Raw genomic sequence first — 15,916 nt, 5'->3', positions numbered from 1 at the left:
TTTACCACTTAGAAAACTAAAAAATTGGAGTTCACCAAAGAGAATTTCCCAAAAAAAAAATAAAAAAAAATTGATGTTTTACAAATATTGAAATATAAATCAAGATGAATTTAGTAAGACAACACACCACAATATTTTTTGAATGTACAAATCACAATATATGGTAAACGAGAATATATGAACTCATCAAAAGTGTCAAAATTGCAATATTTAAGGAATGACTAGTGCTTTTTTTGCTTGTATGAATCACTAATTGAAACATAAAAAGTCAAACATATGACATTCTTTTATGGTAATAGAGATGGAGGTAAGTAAATCCTAGTATAGTAGTATCCTACCACAACACAACAAGAAAACATGAATCATAATTTTGATTTTGGGTTCCCTTGGTAATAAATTCGTACTTTAGTGTTCATTATATAATTACCAAAGTTATATAATCATTTACAAAATTGCTATTATTAGAGTAAATGAATTAAGTAGAACTAAATAATTGGCAGGTTGTTGTTATTGTTGGACATGTTGGTGTCCTCTTCATTGGTTTTGGCCCTTCAATTCTTGTTATTGTAAATGGTGGGCCCATTTCCTCACGAGTGAAACATCAATAATATAGTTGATGTTCTTTTACACATTTGATTCTTCTATTTGGGTAAAATCTATTACAGTACTCCTTAATTTGTCAAGGACCAATTACTATGTAAGAGATTTTTAAAAAAAAAAAGATATAAGGGTGAAAATAGGAAAGCTACGTCGTTTTAAGTTGATCATGGACCATGCATGGTCCCATAACATCAAATAATGTAGTACAAAACTGACCTTAGAATTAGTTTCAGATAAGGAGGGTAGGATAGAGCTTAAGTTTTAGAAAATGGCAACATTAAACTTGAATTTCCAGTCATTAGCCCTGAAACTTGACAAAAAACACACTAACAGCTTCAGTTTACGAATAAATGCATCAATAGGAGGTGGAAAATCCGGAAAGCAACTGATAGAGTCAGGGATCGTTAGAGCGATCCCTCCGAAAGAAGCAGCCATTGCCTTGAAATCTGATGGGTTGAAGCTCTTGGATGTGAGGCCTGAATGGGAAAGAGAGAAAGCGCGAGTGTCTGGTTCACTGCATGTTCCGCTCTTTATCAAGGACACGGACAACTCCCTTATTACCTTACTCAAGAAATGGGTTCATTTGGGGTACATTGGCTTATGGACTGGTCAGAAGTTCACTACCATCAATTCGGAGTTTGTGTCACAGGTTCAACGGATTGTTCCTGACAAGGATGCCATGCTCCTTGTTGCCTGTGGTGAGGGGCTAAGGTAAAGAGTTCAAATCTTTGATCATATTGTTGTTTTTATGAAGCAGTGTTTGCCTCTATTACTTGTCTGTTTGGTAATTAGCCTGAATAGTACGTGTGCCTAATTCGTTTCACTGCAACAATGTGGAACTAACAGGTCTACAGTGGCGGTTTCAAAGCTGCATGAAGTGGGATACAAGAACTTGGGATGGTTGGCTGGAGGATTTACTCGAGCTAAGGATGGTGATTTTCTAGTTGAAGGAGATGAGAAGTTGCAATACGCCACCATTGGCGGTGTATCATACTATTTTCTTAAACTGCTTACTCTATTACAAGCAGCTGACACTGCTAATTGAGTTATTAATGAGTTCAATATTGTCCTGATTTACTCTGCTACAACCTCTGCATACTGATCTTGTGTGACTGACATCCAAACAACAGTTTTAAAAGATCTAAAATGAAATGTACAATTAAAATTGCTAACATGACAAACTTCGGTCAAAAATCAAAATCCACAAAATGTAGTGCCTGAAGTGGAAGGCTATGCCAATTTAGCTTTTATAGCCAGCACGCCAGCAGTGAGCAGTTCAGTTTGGCAGTAGTATTTCAGTATTACCCTTAAGTATAAAATCTGGAGGAATGTCAAAAGAATGAGCAAAGAATGAATGAAATGTACAAGGGTTTTTGCCGCGAAAACATACTGTGATATTCGGCTATAGGTGATGCTATTTTGCTTTCTTGATCAGAGTAGATGTAGTGAACTCAGCATCATCACAGACGAAGCTCCACAAGATGTAAGTGAGAGGTACAGAAATGGCTTTCCAGAAGGCATGTGCATCGATAAACCCCTTGTATGGAGAAAAGTCGATTATCTCCAGAAGTAACGAAATGCCTCCCCCGACAACCACGACCAACAGCTTCCAGCGTGATGGCTGATGGGAACGAATGGCACAGATTGCCCAGAAAAGGAGCTGGGCTGTAGCTATTACAACCATCACCACCATGTTTAGGCCTGCAACGTTTTAAATTTACTTTAAAGATGTACACAAATACGGAGTTGTGAAATTGTCATAATAGATAACCAAGAACAATATTATGATGCAATGGTTAATTACTGACCCTCTCAGGATCTTCTATTTTCCAGAACTATATTCCATATAATTTCAAGGTGTAAAAGAAAAACCACAATGTAGCTTAGACTCACAGATATGTGTTGTTTAGACTCACCATAATCAAGTTCTACCAGGTTGATAAAGAGTATGTGAGTAGTCACAAATGCAATAAGTGGAGCAGCAACCATCACTCTGGCAGCCTCAACTGTAACATCTAGAGATCGAATTATGGATATAATGAGTGAAAACCCAAGAAGTGCCACTCTTGAAGAATAGTACAAGTTCTCTGTTAATTCCACGTATCTGCAGATATCAGAAGCTTCAATAATAAAACAATGACAGAAATAGATTATGAATGGAAGTAGTAGAAATCAAATCACTGTACCTGCCATGGAAAACAGCACTCCAAAACCAGGAGTTCATGGATAAGATTGCATATACAAGCCATAAACCAGTGTATTCGTAATAACATTTCCCATTTGGCTTCAATGGCAACTTGTAGTAGAGAAGGATAAAGAATGACACCCATCCATGAAATATCAGGCCAAGATTAAGCAGCGAGAGAGCGACAGAAACAGGTTCCTGCACTCACACATTACATTTATTAATACTTGAACTAAGACTAGGATTTGAGTTTATACACCCTTCCTTTCATAGCATAAGTTAGGCAGGAACAATGAAGAGCCAATCACCAGAAGGTACCAAGTTATGCACATCTCAACCAGTGTCACAACCTAACCAATATATGTATTTACGTACCATAAGTTATATTACCACCACAGCCATCCAAACCACTACCAAAAACATGCAACCATAGCCATGTGGGATACTAACACAACTATGTAACATTTCTCATTTACTACTATGTAAATGATACAGTTAGAGAAGGAAGAACCTGAATGCCAAAAACACGGTGAAATGGCCACTTATTATGATACTTGATGGGTTTGTCTCCTAGTTTTGCTCTCTCTTCCTCCCTTGAAAGCATACAATGGTACCTGCAATCACTGCGACAGTCCCACTGTTTCCACCGGAGGTAAAGTGGTTCTTGGAGATACCATGGGCCTTCAACAGTTTTATTGTCAGGGGAGACTCCACAGTTGTTGAAGCATTTATTCTGAATGCATCCAGTCTTCTGACATTGCTCTACACAAGTTCTGTCAGGGAAGCAAAACAGTTACATATTTCCATATAAGAGAGAAAAGGGAAGACATGAAGAGTATGAGAAGACTAATTATGTCACAAAAGTCTAAACAAGCCAATGTATAAATCTAAGCAAGTATTGCTCCCGTCTTCCTGTAATAGTGTTACTTACGGCATCATCTCCCAACACATTTTAAAATACCTGCTTAACAAGCTCAATTTTTGCCTGAACCATTCCACAAATTGCTAAATTTGTTACATCAGCCTAGTATATATACAACTATAATGTCTAAATTGGTTAATCTTTAACTGATTTGACACACATACTCCAACGCCATAGAGAGCCAGAAGCATTTCGGATCATACATAAGTTGCATTAAGGCCCCGTTTGGTTTAATGTAAAACATTTTCAATGGAAAATTAGTTTTCATGGAAAACATATTTTCAAAGAAAAGCACAATTGCAAATTAGTTTTCCTTTGTTTGGTTGCATACAAGAAAAGTCCAAGAAAAATAAAAAATAAGAGTGGAAATGTAAGGATGAATGAGAGGGAAGTAAAAAAAGAGGTAAAGAGGAGAGAGAAAAATGTGGCTTCCCTTGTTTTTGGAAGGAAAATGTTTTCCATCATTAAGGTTGGAATTTTCCACCCTTGAAAAATTGTTTTCCACTCCTTAACAAACCAAACAAAGGAAAATGGGAAAAAATGGAAAATTCATTTTCCATGAAAACCTTTTACATCAAACCAAACAGGGCCTAAGTATCAGCTAACCAATCACTCAATTCAAAAAACAAACAAAATTAGTGTAGGTCACTAGTTATTATCTTTAAGCACAAATCAAAAAGCAAATCATAGTGAACTACCTTAAGGGAAACTTACCAAATTCCAAAAGCAATGCAAAGAAATAAATTATTTTCCGTGGGTATCCTTTACAATTAAGTGAATTAACAATTTACCACATTAAACACAATGCCAAGAACCAAATTATAAATCAAACAACCCAAATAATAAATGAAAAAAATAAAATAAAATGAAAAGGAACTAAGAGTTAATGAATTGAAAAAGATGGTGCACATCAAACACTGATCCAAACTAAACTTCAATAGCTCATCACAATCACCTTCAACACATGAAGAATTGAACATCATTAAATGAACCAGATTTAAATGAAAATTTGTTTTTTTTTTTTTTTTTCTCAAAGCACAATCTATTGACTAGTCCTGTTTTAGTGTTACATGGTCACATTCCTTCTTCAAAGTGGACCATACCTACCAAATTTCACAACAATAATTTTTTTTATTTATGATTCAAACTTTTTAATTCAAAATAATTAAATACTTGTAGTTTTTTAAACTCCTTCATTTTGTTCTTTCAAATATATTTTAATAATTATCTTTTAATTTAATTTAATGGGAACCAACCAAACAAGAAACATGCAAACACCAACCAAATAAAAACAATCTAATCCAATCCAATCAAATCCCACCATAATTGACAAAATTAAAACAACCCACAAAATAATAAGATCAAACTCCAATAAACAACGATTAAGTTCTATAGGATCACAACCAATTATAAAAAAGATTAAATTATAACAACTTACATACTTGTAAATAGGATCACAATCTCCAGAAATAGCAAGAATGCCTCTACTCAGAAACATCAAAGATGCAAACAAGAACACTGACCCAACAAACAGAGCCATTTTCAATTCCTTCAAGATTGAAAATTTTAAGTTTCAAAGATTTTGCAAAGTTCAAACAAATGATAAATTGAATTGAAAAATATTTCTGAAAATTTAATACTGTATATATTTGTAGAAGTTTATGAAAAAGAAAAGGTTGGAGAAGTGGAGTGAAGAAATTGTTGTTATTTTTTACTCAGTGAGATTTATTTGTGCAATTCTATGGCATGCCACCTTCCTAGATGGCCCGTCTTAACATGCGCTTCGTTTTGTGTGGGATGCTTTGTGTTTATTCTCTCCTAGACTTTTACCACTTTGATAAAGAGAGAATAATAAGAGTTAAATTGTTACATCTTACATGTGTGTATATCTATAAGACCATAAGTCTTGCTAAAGCCTAAAAAGTGGTCAATGGGTTGGGTTAGCCTAGCCTAGGATAGATCAAGCTAGTGAATGGTGAAACCGAGTCGAGCTTTCAAATAAATTGGATCGGTGTGACCACCACACTTATGTAACTCAACCCATTAAGTGCAAGTATGTTTTTTATTTTATATTTTTTTATCATAAAATTAATAAATTAATATCAAACTTGGTTAAGCCAGTGAATGGTAAAACAAGTTAAATCTTCTAATTAAATTAACTCTTTGTGAACCCGCCTCACTTATATAACCCAACTCATTAAGTGCAAGTATGTTTTCATAAAATTAATAAATCAAAATCAAACTTGATTAACCTTTTTATGATCCTATTTAAAGTTAATAAATTAGGGTCTGTTCTCATACGTTTATTTTCAGTTCAGTTCAACTCCTAATTTCCTTCTCTTATAAAATATTCAGTTCAGTTCAGTTCAGTTATGTTTAGCTAAGTTCAGTCTATGAGAACAGACCCTTAGTTCAATGTCTCAAACTAAAATGCGAGACCTAACTCTTAGATAAGGGGCTAAGGTGCCTCAATTTAAAAATTATTTTATCAGAGTATCGAGAAGTTGAGTATGGTCTATAGGTGAAATAATGGGTTATTTTTTGCCTTAAATAAAAGTAACGGATTATTGATTGATGCTCAAGTCAATTGAAAGGTGGTTAAAAAAAAAATGGTACTCCGTACCAATAGGAGTAATAGTTTTTCTTTGATTTATAGTTTGACTATTGCTTAATTAGTCATCCTTGCGTTGCCCTAGAACATCATGCCACTTGATGATGAACTAAGGACCTGAAAATTTAATATCCTAATTTTGAATCCAGTGGCTCATCATTGATTTCTTTATCTCTTCCATCAAATTTATATCCTAATTTTTGTAGTTCTGTGCATATTTTGAGAACTTTGTCCAGAATTTCATTCTTTAGGTACAATTGTACATTACACATATAAAATTATATAACCCACAAATTAACGATTGATAACACTGAAGAAGATTGTAGTTCAGCACTAGGATTGAAATTCACCTGTGCCAAGCAATCCTCCTGGAAATTCTTACCAATTCAAGAAGTTATCACCCAAAATTACCAGATGCACACCAGGTGTTCGATAAAATGCCAATATGAGCTGGTCAATTTGTCTTTGCAGTCTCCAGGTAACTTTATGTGCAAAAATTTTCAAACTATATTATCTGATCACTGTATTAAGTCTTTTTTCTTTCAAGATTGTTGATTATACTATTAATCTTTAAACTTTTCAACACATAAGTTGGTTCGTGCTGAGAACAAGCTTATTTAAAATTAAATTGTGGCGTGAAAGATCAATCTTTATACTGATTGTATTTGGCTGCCTGTTCTGTTTTCCATTGTGGCATCTCTGTACTACAAATTTCCATATGAGACGCAGTGAGTTTTAATCAACTGAAAACGCAAATAATTTCATTTATACACTTATATATATAGTCTAAAACAATCCTTTGAAATACATGCGTAAAAAACAAAAAATGATTTTGCATTAAACTTTACAGAATACTCAGAGATATTACAGACTGTAATTCAAACTTTAGCAGAAACCCTTAAAATGCAATGTACCTTAGAGCTTAAGGTCAACAGTGAAGAATCTGCCATCTTCTCAATACTCCTCATCATCATCTGTTTCTGTAAATCTCAATATGACACGGCCGTTTGGTAGTGTCTTATGTATACTCCCATCTTTTGCTTAAGCCTCTAGTCCACGACTCTGGAAATTGCACCTCGTCCCATTTAGTAGTACTTTCAGTCCCAGTAGTAGACATGGGCTGAAAATAAGTTGTTTCTCTCCTAATTACACATTAGTCCACGACTCTGGAAATTGCACCTCATCCCATTTAGTAGTACTTTCAGTCCCATTAGTAGACATGGGTTGAAAGTAAGTCGCTTCTCTCCTAATTAGTTTTCACATTAGTCCACGACTCTGGAAACTGCACCTCATCCCATTTAGTAGTACTTTCAGTCCCAGTAGTGGACATGGGTTGAAAATAAGTTGTTTCTCTCCTAATCGACCCCCTTACATCTAAGGTTATATCTGTCGATGCCTTACACACTACCCTGTATGTTAATGCCAAAGGTATTCCACTGGTCATAACATTTAAGGTAAGGATCTCACGATCTTTCCAAGGAATTGTATAACCGGGGCAGCAATCAAAATAGAAAGGACCATGAGATAAATCTGATTGCACTACTGATAACAAAGACTGCTCGAACTCAACGACCCTAGCATCTGTAAGACACACTATTACTGGATCTCCTAACCCATCACTCATCAGTGGCTTGATAGCTATTTGGACCAGACCGAAATGCACGTACCCATTGTTAAGAAACTTGTTAAAACCTTTTAGTAATCTAAGGGATACATTCTGATCACTTGCTTTCAGTGTGATTGTTTTTTCAAAATCTTTTACTACAGAGCTTGGAAAAACACTCAGTTTTTTTTTAGCTTTTGACCAAAAAGAGGGACCATACCCATAAACGGATACAATTTTATCATGACTATGATTGTACACTTCATTGATGGGTATCTTAGGGTATTTCCAATCATCTAAGTGCATTTTGATTGGTGAGTTTTCTCCTCCTTCATTAACAAGCTTAATAGCCATTGATCTGCCCTGAAATTTAAGGATATAACAGGATACTGAGTATAATGTACTACATCTGTAGTACATAATTTATAGACTTAAGAACTTAATTTCTAAAGGAAATTCATATACATAACACTATATTAAGTACTTAATTTTTCCGTTGCTAAACATAAAATGACATTATTAGCATTACTATTTGGCCTTAGCTGAATTAAACTTGGTTACCTGTTGAAGGTCAGGGCCATCTGGAAGTGTTTCGAGTGCAATCCCATCTTGTGCTTCAGACTCCTGTTTATCAGCTGAAAAAGATTCATGGACTTTTGACTCATACTCTTCCCATTTTGTTGTGCCATTTGTTCCAGTAGCCGGCTGAAAATAAGCTGTCTCACCCAAAATCGGCTCCTTCAGTGCCTCTGGGCTTAAGTCCAACATTGCTTTACACACTACCCTGTATGTCAATGCCAAAGGTGTCCTACTCTTCAAAATCATGATTTCAAATGAAGAAACATCAGCCAAAGAAAACGAAAAACTCGGGTAACAGTTAAAATAGAATGGACCCTCAGATAGATCAGATTCTACAAGTGCTAATAAAGAGTTCTGGAAGTCAAGGTGCCTAGTATCTCTAAGGCACACTGCTACTGGAGTTCCTAAGCCATCTCTTATTAGTGGCTTCACAGCTATTTGGACCAAACCTAAGTGCATAAACCTATGATGCTTCTTAATGAAGCTCTTTTGGAAGTTGCTAGAAAGTAATTCAAAGGATACATTCGGGTTACAATCACCGTTCAGTGTGATGGTCTCTTCAAAATCTTTGACAGCATAGCTCGGAAAAATCTGAAATAAATTATCCTTGTACACTTCACCAATAGGGATCGTCGGAAATTTCCAATTGTTGAGTTTCTTTTTGAATCGGAAGCTACCTCCCTCTGCTTTAGCTAGCTTATTAGCCATTGATATTCCTCTGAAAATCTATAACAGAATATATCGTACTCTACTGATACATACATAAAATGCTTTGAAAAAAGAAGAAAATAAGCAGCAATAAACAAATTGAAGTAATTAAGAACCTTACGTATTGTTTGTCAAAATTTTCAGAGAGATCATAGAAACGTACAATATCATAGAAGATTTTTTAACTTTATATTACATAATTATCTTTTTCTTTGTCACCAACTACGCGTCTACGCTATATTTTAAAGTAAAGATAATCCCAATTATTGTCCTTGTAATTGTTTAATTAGTTATATATTTAGAAACTTTAAAAGGTCTTAATCTAATATTTCTTTTTAGTAAGTGAGTTTGTAAAAGAAGGAAGACTTTTCTTCATTCTTCAATTATTCAGTGCGTTACTCAACTGATGCTTGCCAGATAACTGTTATCGTCGCTCTGCTAGAAGCAACCGGGATGACTAAAAATCAGTTGTCCTGACTTTTGTGTGCGTCCTTACCATTTACTTCCTCAATTCTTTTTTACTCTTGTTAATGCATAACTGAAATCATTTATAGCTTTTATAAGTCAAATTTGTTTTTTAAGAAAAACTTTATGATAATATTTATCAAAAGGATACTTAAGATTTTACATGATTATGTTTATATTTACTTGCGTATAAATCATAAGCAGTCAAATAAATAGTGTAGAAGTCAGAAAGGTAGTTAATCATAGTAATAAAATCTATCAATAAAGATGGTATAACATTCATTGGTACACAAAATGACACAATTCTTCATCTAAGATGATTTCGTGGATGGCTTGTGACGCGCGCGCACACACACAATAGCATACAGTAGCATGGACTATCTTACAGACTTGTACAATCCATACATAATTGTATGGTGAACACAAGCCTAAGTGTCACAGTTCGAGTGTTTGGACGGATTAAGTCCTAAGGCCAAAGCTCACTTATTAAAAGAAATGCTGGCCATGCTACAATACCAACAAATACCATATCCTTCAAATAAACACAACAACGTTATCACAAAAAAGTACTTCGTACTTCCTAATAATTGTATTAAACTCCTCTAGCTGGTGGAAAAGAAGAAAACTCCTGCAAGCGGCTTAAGTACATTCCCATTCTTTTGCTTCAGTCTCTGGTTTTCCACGAATCCGGAATTTGCACCTCATCCCAATTAGTCGTGCTTAAGGTCCCTGTAGTTGGCTGATAATAAGTTGTTTCTCTCCCAGTCCGTCTTGTGAAATCAAACATTACACCCTTTGTTACCTTATACACTACTCTGTATGTCAATGCCAAAGGTATCCCACTTGTCATGACATTTATGGTAAGAAGATCCTCAGTCAAAGAAAGATCGTCGCCCCAATAAATCGAATAATCAGGGCAGCAATTAAAATAGAAAGGACCCTGAGATACATTTGATTCCACAAGTGCTAACAAAGATCTATGGAAGTCGAGGTTCCCAGCATCTCTAAGGCACACGATGATTGGAGCTTCTAAGTGTAACCTATCATTCAGTAGTGGCTTGATAGCTATTTGGACTAGACCCAAGTGCATGTATCTATTTTCATCTTCATAACCCCTTTTAGTGGTTTCAGGGTTACATTGCTGTTATTGGCTTTCAATGTGATGGTTTTTTCGAAATCTTTTACAGTATAGTTTGGAAAAATCCTAAATATTTTCTTAGCTCGTGACCAAAGAGAAGGGCCATTAAGTAACTCTGAATTCATAATTATGTTATTACTAATATCATACACTTCATTGACAGGAACCTTAGGATATTTCCAATCATCTAGGTTTGTTATGGTTTGAGAGTCACTTTCCTCTTTCACTGGCACGCTTGATAGCCAGTGAACTGCCCTGAAATTCAATAACAAAACATACTACTTAATACATGTACTCGGGTTGAAAATTCACACACACACACACACACACAAGCTGTTTTTTTTAAAACTTTAATGTCATCTTCTACTGCTTGCCTTATTATTAAGAACAATTATAAACAGGGGACTACTATACTCCAGATATTTTCTCCTTGTAACTACATGGGTATCATGGCAATTTACTACTCCGTATAAGTCTATAGCTCTCAATAATTGTTCTTAGCATATTTTCATTAATTTTAATTAGAAAAATAGGAATTGATCTTATCTTATGTCCCTACCAATACCATTGTAGAAAGACCCATGAAATTTCTGAGAGTCTTTGTCATAGGTCTTCCTTTTAAGTCTTCTCGATCTTTTTCTTCATATGTAAGATTTTAAATTAAGCTTAGTCCTTTCTAGAAGGAGTGAGTCAGTCAGGGTTGATTATGTTTTTCAAATAAATGTTCACAGAAATCTGGAAATTTCTCTCTAGGCTATAACCTAACCTAAGTGGCTCGGGTTCAATGAGGTAGATGTTTATAGTAATGTGGTAGACCGTAGACGTTTATAGTGCAGTACGTCACTCAGCTAGATTCAACTAGATTCTTCGTACAGTTCACACAATTGGAGGAAGTTGAGAGGAAATGAATTTACGTAGTATATAATGTGTGTATATAACTTTATATCACAGTGATTAGACTCATAGTATTAGTTATTTATAAAAAAATCTGACAATTATATATACAGGTTCATACTAGTTCTTGTCTAATACTCTGTGACAAGATCAACAAGAAGAAATATAGAGTATTGTGTCTTCAGCCTCTTCACAAGTGTATTGATACCAACAAAAAGAAAACCGGGACAAACTTAAAGGGACAGATATAGATCAGAAAGTTTATGTATGCCGTAAAACAACAGTTAGACATTATATTATTGTCTTTCACCTTTTGACAACAAAAGGAACATTATATATATTGATACATACCAGAAGTCTACATTATGTCTTATTATTTATTAACACATGCTAGGCGTCAACAAGTAGTCAAATACAAGGGACTGGAATTTAACAAAAGCAAACTAAAACCAACTTATACTAATGCTTGCTACTCATAAGTCATAAAACAGAATCTGAAGGAGTTTAAGGGCAGTAATTCTAAGTTGTTTCATCCTTCTCATCACTACTCATCCTCATCTGCTTGTCTAGTTGATGGGAACCTAAACTTCACACGGCCGTCTGGAAGAGTCTGGAATATATGTGCATTATTCTTTGCTTTAGGCTCTGGTTTATGAGTCCACGACTCTGGAACTTGCACTTCATCCCATTCAGTTGTGCCTCGAGTCCCAGCACCTGGAAGAAAATAAGTTGTTTCTCCTAAGACCGGTTCCTTTAGTGATTCAGAGCTTAAATCCGGCATTGCCTTGCACACTACCCTGTATGTCAATGCCAGGGGTATTCCTCCAGTCATGACATTTAAGGTGAGGGCTTCGAATGAAGAAGCATCGGCCAAAGAAACTGAAAAGCTAGGGAAGCAATTAAAATAGATTGGACCCTGAGACAGATTTGCTTCCGCAAGTGCTAACAAAGAGTTGTGGAAGTTAGAATGTCTCGCGTCTCTAAGAGACACGATTATTGGAGCTTCTAAGCCGTCTCTCATTAATGGCTTGATAGATATTTGGACCAAACCCAAGTGCAAATACCTATGTCGAGACTTTCTGAAGCAACCCAAGTGCAAATTCCTATGTTTAGACTTTATGAAGCCTTCTAGGAATTCACTAGAAATCATTTTAAGTGATACATTTTGGCTAGCAGCTTTCAGTGTTATAGTTTCTTCATGATCTTTTACAGCATAGCTAGGAAAAATCCTAAGCATTTTTTTTCTTGTACAATTGATCAATGGGGATTTTCGGAAATCTCCAACCATCAAGGTTTTTTTTTATCTGGGAACTACCTTCTTGTTCATTTGCAGGCTTAGTAGCCATTGATGTGCCCTGAAATTTATTAACATATTAGAAAGAATACTACATCAATATATACATGCACAAAGATATAGAAATAAGAATACAAAAGCCGAAGTTTTTAAATTTACTAACTCAGCTTAGAATATATTGTCACGTTGATAGAGTAATTTGATTCAGTTTCACGGGAGGTCAGCCAGGGAGGTTGTGGTCTTGGCAGGCTTGGAGTGGGGTGGGAGGCTTTCTTTGGGTGTTAATTGCTGAAATCTTATGGGTAAGATTGCAATTGGATTGGCATGAAATTGGCTTGAACTTGGCCCTATTTATAGATGAAATTGGAGTAAGAAATCAAAGTAAGCTTTAATGGTAATTGGTTGATTTGGGTGGTGCATCAAATGGTTGAGAAGATTGATGGTATTTACTTGATTTATGATAAATTGATGTTTTTTTCTTCCTCCCAAGCTCTTCAAAATCCCACCCATATTAAACTTAAAAGTTTTTTTTTTTTTTGGAATTGTGGCAATTGCATTGGAAAATAATCCGTAATAACACTCTTTCTCTTGGGTTTGTATCGAAAGTCTACAAAATCACAATTTCCCTCCTAAATTTCCTTCCTAAAAGCATTAAGCTTGCATTGGAAAATTTTCTTTTTGACGGGATGCATTGGAATTACTTAAAAAGGCTTGCATTGAAATAGCCAAGGATGGGTCTTAGGCCCTCCTCTTTTGGACTTACTATGATACTAATCTGTTAAGACCATAATAATCTATGGAGTATTAAGTTCAGTTTAGCTCAGCTAAAAAAAAAGGGCCTTGTTAAACATAATTATATATATCTAAAAAGGGATTTTCAATGAAAACATTTTATGTAAGGATTAATGTCTTATATCTAAAATCCATCTTTGGCATAGAGAATGGGAATTCAGTCAAGACGATTCTAGATGGCCGTGTAATGAGGTTTCCATCAGCTAGAGAAGCAGTTCAAAGAATATTGGGACAGACTTAAAGGGACGTTGAAGAAATTATCAGTGTACATAGTACAAACTAATAGCTTGACATGTATTGCCTCTAATCTTTTGACAATAACAGGTTGTCAGGAACATTATAGATACATGTATAACAGAATTATTATACTTCTACGGAGTATGTCTTAACACATGATGTGGCTTAAAACACATGCTAGGCCTCAATTACTTGTAATAAAAACAAACTACTACCAACTAATACTACTAAATTACTAATGACTGGCTACTCAAAACAATACAGAACTGAAGGAGCTTAAGGGCAGTAATGAATAGTTTTTCCATCCTTCTCATCACTACTCATCTTCATCTGCTTCTCTAGTTGACGGGAACCTAACCATCACACGGCCGTCTGGAAGGGTCGTCTGGAATACATGTGCATTATGTGCTTCAGGCTCTGGTTCACAAGTCCACGACTCAGGGACTAGAACCTTATCCCAGTTTGTTGTGCTTCCAGTCTCAGAACCCGGAAGAAAATAAGTTGTTTCTCCCAAAACTGGCTGCTTAAGTGCCTCAGAGCTTAAATCAGTCATTGCCTTACACACTACCCTGTATGTCAATGCCAGAGGTATCCCTCCAGACTTGACATTTAGGGTAAGGACATCCAATGAAGAAGCATCGGCCAAAGATACCGAAAAGCTAGGGAAACAATTAAAATAGATTGGACCCTGAGACAGATTTGCTTCCACAAGTGCTAACAAAGAGTTCTTAAAGCTAGAGTGCCTCGCGTCTCTAAGACACACGGTTATTGGAGCTTCTAAGCCGTCTCTCATCAGTGGCTTGATAGATATTTGGACCAAACCCAAGTGCATAAAACTATGTTGCTTCTTTATGAAGCCTTTTAGAAAATCTCTTGAAAGTAATTTAGCTGATATATTTTGGTTAGCTGCTTTCAGTGTGATTGTTTTTTCATAATCTCTTACAGCATAGCTTGGAAAAATCCTAAGTACTTTTTTCTTGTACACTTGATCAATGGGGATTTTCGGAAACTTCCAGCCATCAAGGTTTTTCTTAATCTGGGAGCCTTCCTCTTCATTTGCATGTTTAGTAGCCATTGACCTACTCTGAAAATAATCAAACTTTAGAACTTATATTTTACTAGTAAATACATAAGATATAAAACAAGAGTAACAAACCGGATTGTTTACAATTTTGTCACCCTGTCTAAAATTTATTGTCACGTTGATAGAGTAATTTGATTTAGAATCATGATAAACAAATCCGAAGGATAGTACTTACCAATTTGCACCCGCTGCTTGACAAAATTTTCAGAGATATCAAAGGCAGAAATTTCACACACTTAGCTTTTGTAGAAACCTTGTTGCTTCCTATGTTTGCCTTAGTGATGTTAAAATATATTTATAGTAGAAAAACATGAGGCTTTTACATTCTAGATTTTTCCTCCTACAGAATTTTTCTATGTTTATTTCCAAGCAACTACATGGTAATCAATTACTAATAAAAAAATAATTTAACTTTTAATCATTGTCCTTGCATTCTTTTAGTGGTTTTCTTTTAGACAAAAAAGGCTCAATTTTATCTTGTTTCCTACCATTGTAGTTACCTTCGCATTTCTTATGTCCTTGTCATAAGGTCTTCCTAAAGTCTACTCCTTTCTTTAACATAGCACATTAGCACTTACTAAAAGAGAGAGGTAGTCTTTTTTCTGAAGTGGATGGATGAACCAGGGTCAAGGATGTAGACCTCTGCGTGGTACGTCACTCGGCGAAATTCCAGAGAACGTCACTCTACTGGATGCTAATGAGGTCATACTTACATTGGAGAAAAGTGATGAGTATAATGTATGATATAAGCACATCTGAATTTGATCCAAGACAAAAATAAAGAGGAGAAAGGAATAGTGATGA

At 35.2% G+C, this 15,916-nt stretch overlaps 3 protein-coding genes and 1 long non-coding RNA gene across 4 annotated transcripts; 1 reads left to right on the top strand and 3 right to left on the bottom strand.

The window, feature by feature from the left end:
* Window positions 1-781: 781 nt before the first annotated feature.
* On the top strand, window positions 782-1,673 carry LOC145594125 (rhodanese-like domain-containing protein 10). Its single transcript, XM_081650463.1, has 2 exons — window positions 782-1,311; window positions 1,447-1,673. The coding sequence occupies exons 1-2, from the start codon at window positions 869-871 to the stop codon at window positions 1,643-1,645; spliced, it is 642 nt and encodes a 213-aa protein (XP_081506589.1). The 5' UTR covers window positions 782-868; the 3' UTR covers window positions 1,646-1,673.
* A 70-nt stretch (window positions 1,674-1,743) lies between these two features.
* Window positions 1,744-5,469, bottom strand: LOC145594117 (uncharacterized). The gene is made up of 5 exons (XM_081650456.1): window positions 5,150-5,469; window positions 3,297-3,558; window positions 2,787-2,983; window positions 2,517-2,704; window positions 1,744-2,301 (listed from the first exon to the last, which is right to left on the bottom strand). The coding sequence occupies exons 1-5, from the start codon at window positions 5,245-5,247 to the stop codon at window positions 2,015-2,017; spliced, it is 1,032 nt and encodes a 343-aa protein (XP_081506582.1). The 5' UTR covers window positions 5,248-5,469; the 3' UTR covers window positions 1,744-2,014.
* A 1,560-nt stretch (window positions 5,470-7,029) lies between these two features.
* Window positions 7,030-9,219, bottom strand: LOC145580884 (uncharacterized). The gene is made up of 2 exons (XM_081637969.1): window positions 8,483-9,219; window positions 7,030-8,284 (listed from the first exon to the last, which is right to left on the bottom strand). The coding sequence occupies exons 1-2, from the start codon at window positions 9,206-9,208 to the stop codon at window positions 7,565-7,567; spliced, it is 1,446 nt and encodes a 481-aa protein (XP_081494095.1). The 5' UTR covers window positions 9,209-9,219; the 3' UTR covers window positions 7,030-7,564.
* A 4,838-nt stretch (window positions 9,220-14,057) lies between these two features.
* On the bottom strand, window positions 14,058-15,486 carry LOC145580880 (uncharacterized). Its single transcript, XR_014099598.1, has 2 exons — window positions 15,288-15,486; window positions 14,058-15,112 (listed from the first exon to the last, which is right to left on the bottom strand). It is a non-coding gene; the product is annotated as an uncharacterized LOC145580880 (long non-coding RNA).
* Between the last annotated feature and the right edge of the window lie 430 nt (window positions 15,487-15,916).

This window comes from Chenopodium album, chromosome 2 (assembly GCF_948465745.1).
Source record: "Chenopodium album chromosome 2, dcCheAlbu1.1, whole genome shotgun sequence".
In the NCBI taxonomy this organism is placed as follows: Eukaryota; Viridiplantae; Streptophyta; class Magnoliopsida; order Caryophyllales; family Amaranthaceae; genus Chenopodium; species Chenopodium album.
Note: the sequence above shows the minus strand (reverse complement) of the source record. Positions and strands in the feature narration are given on the sequence as shown.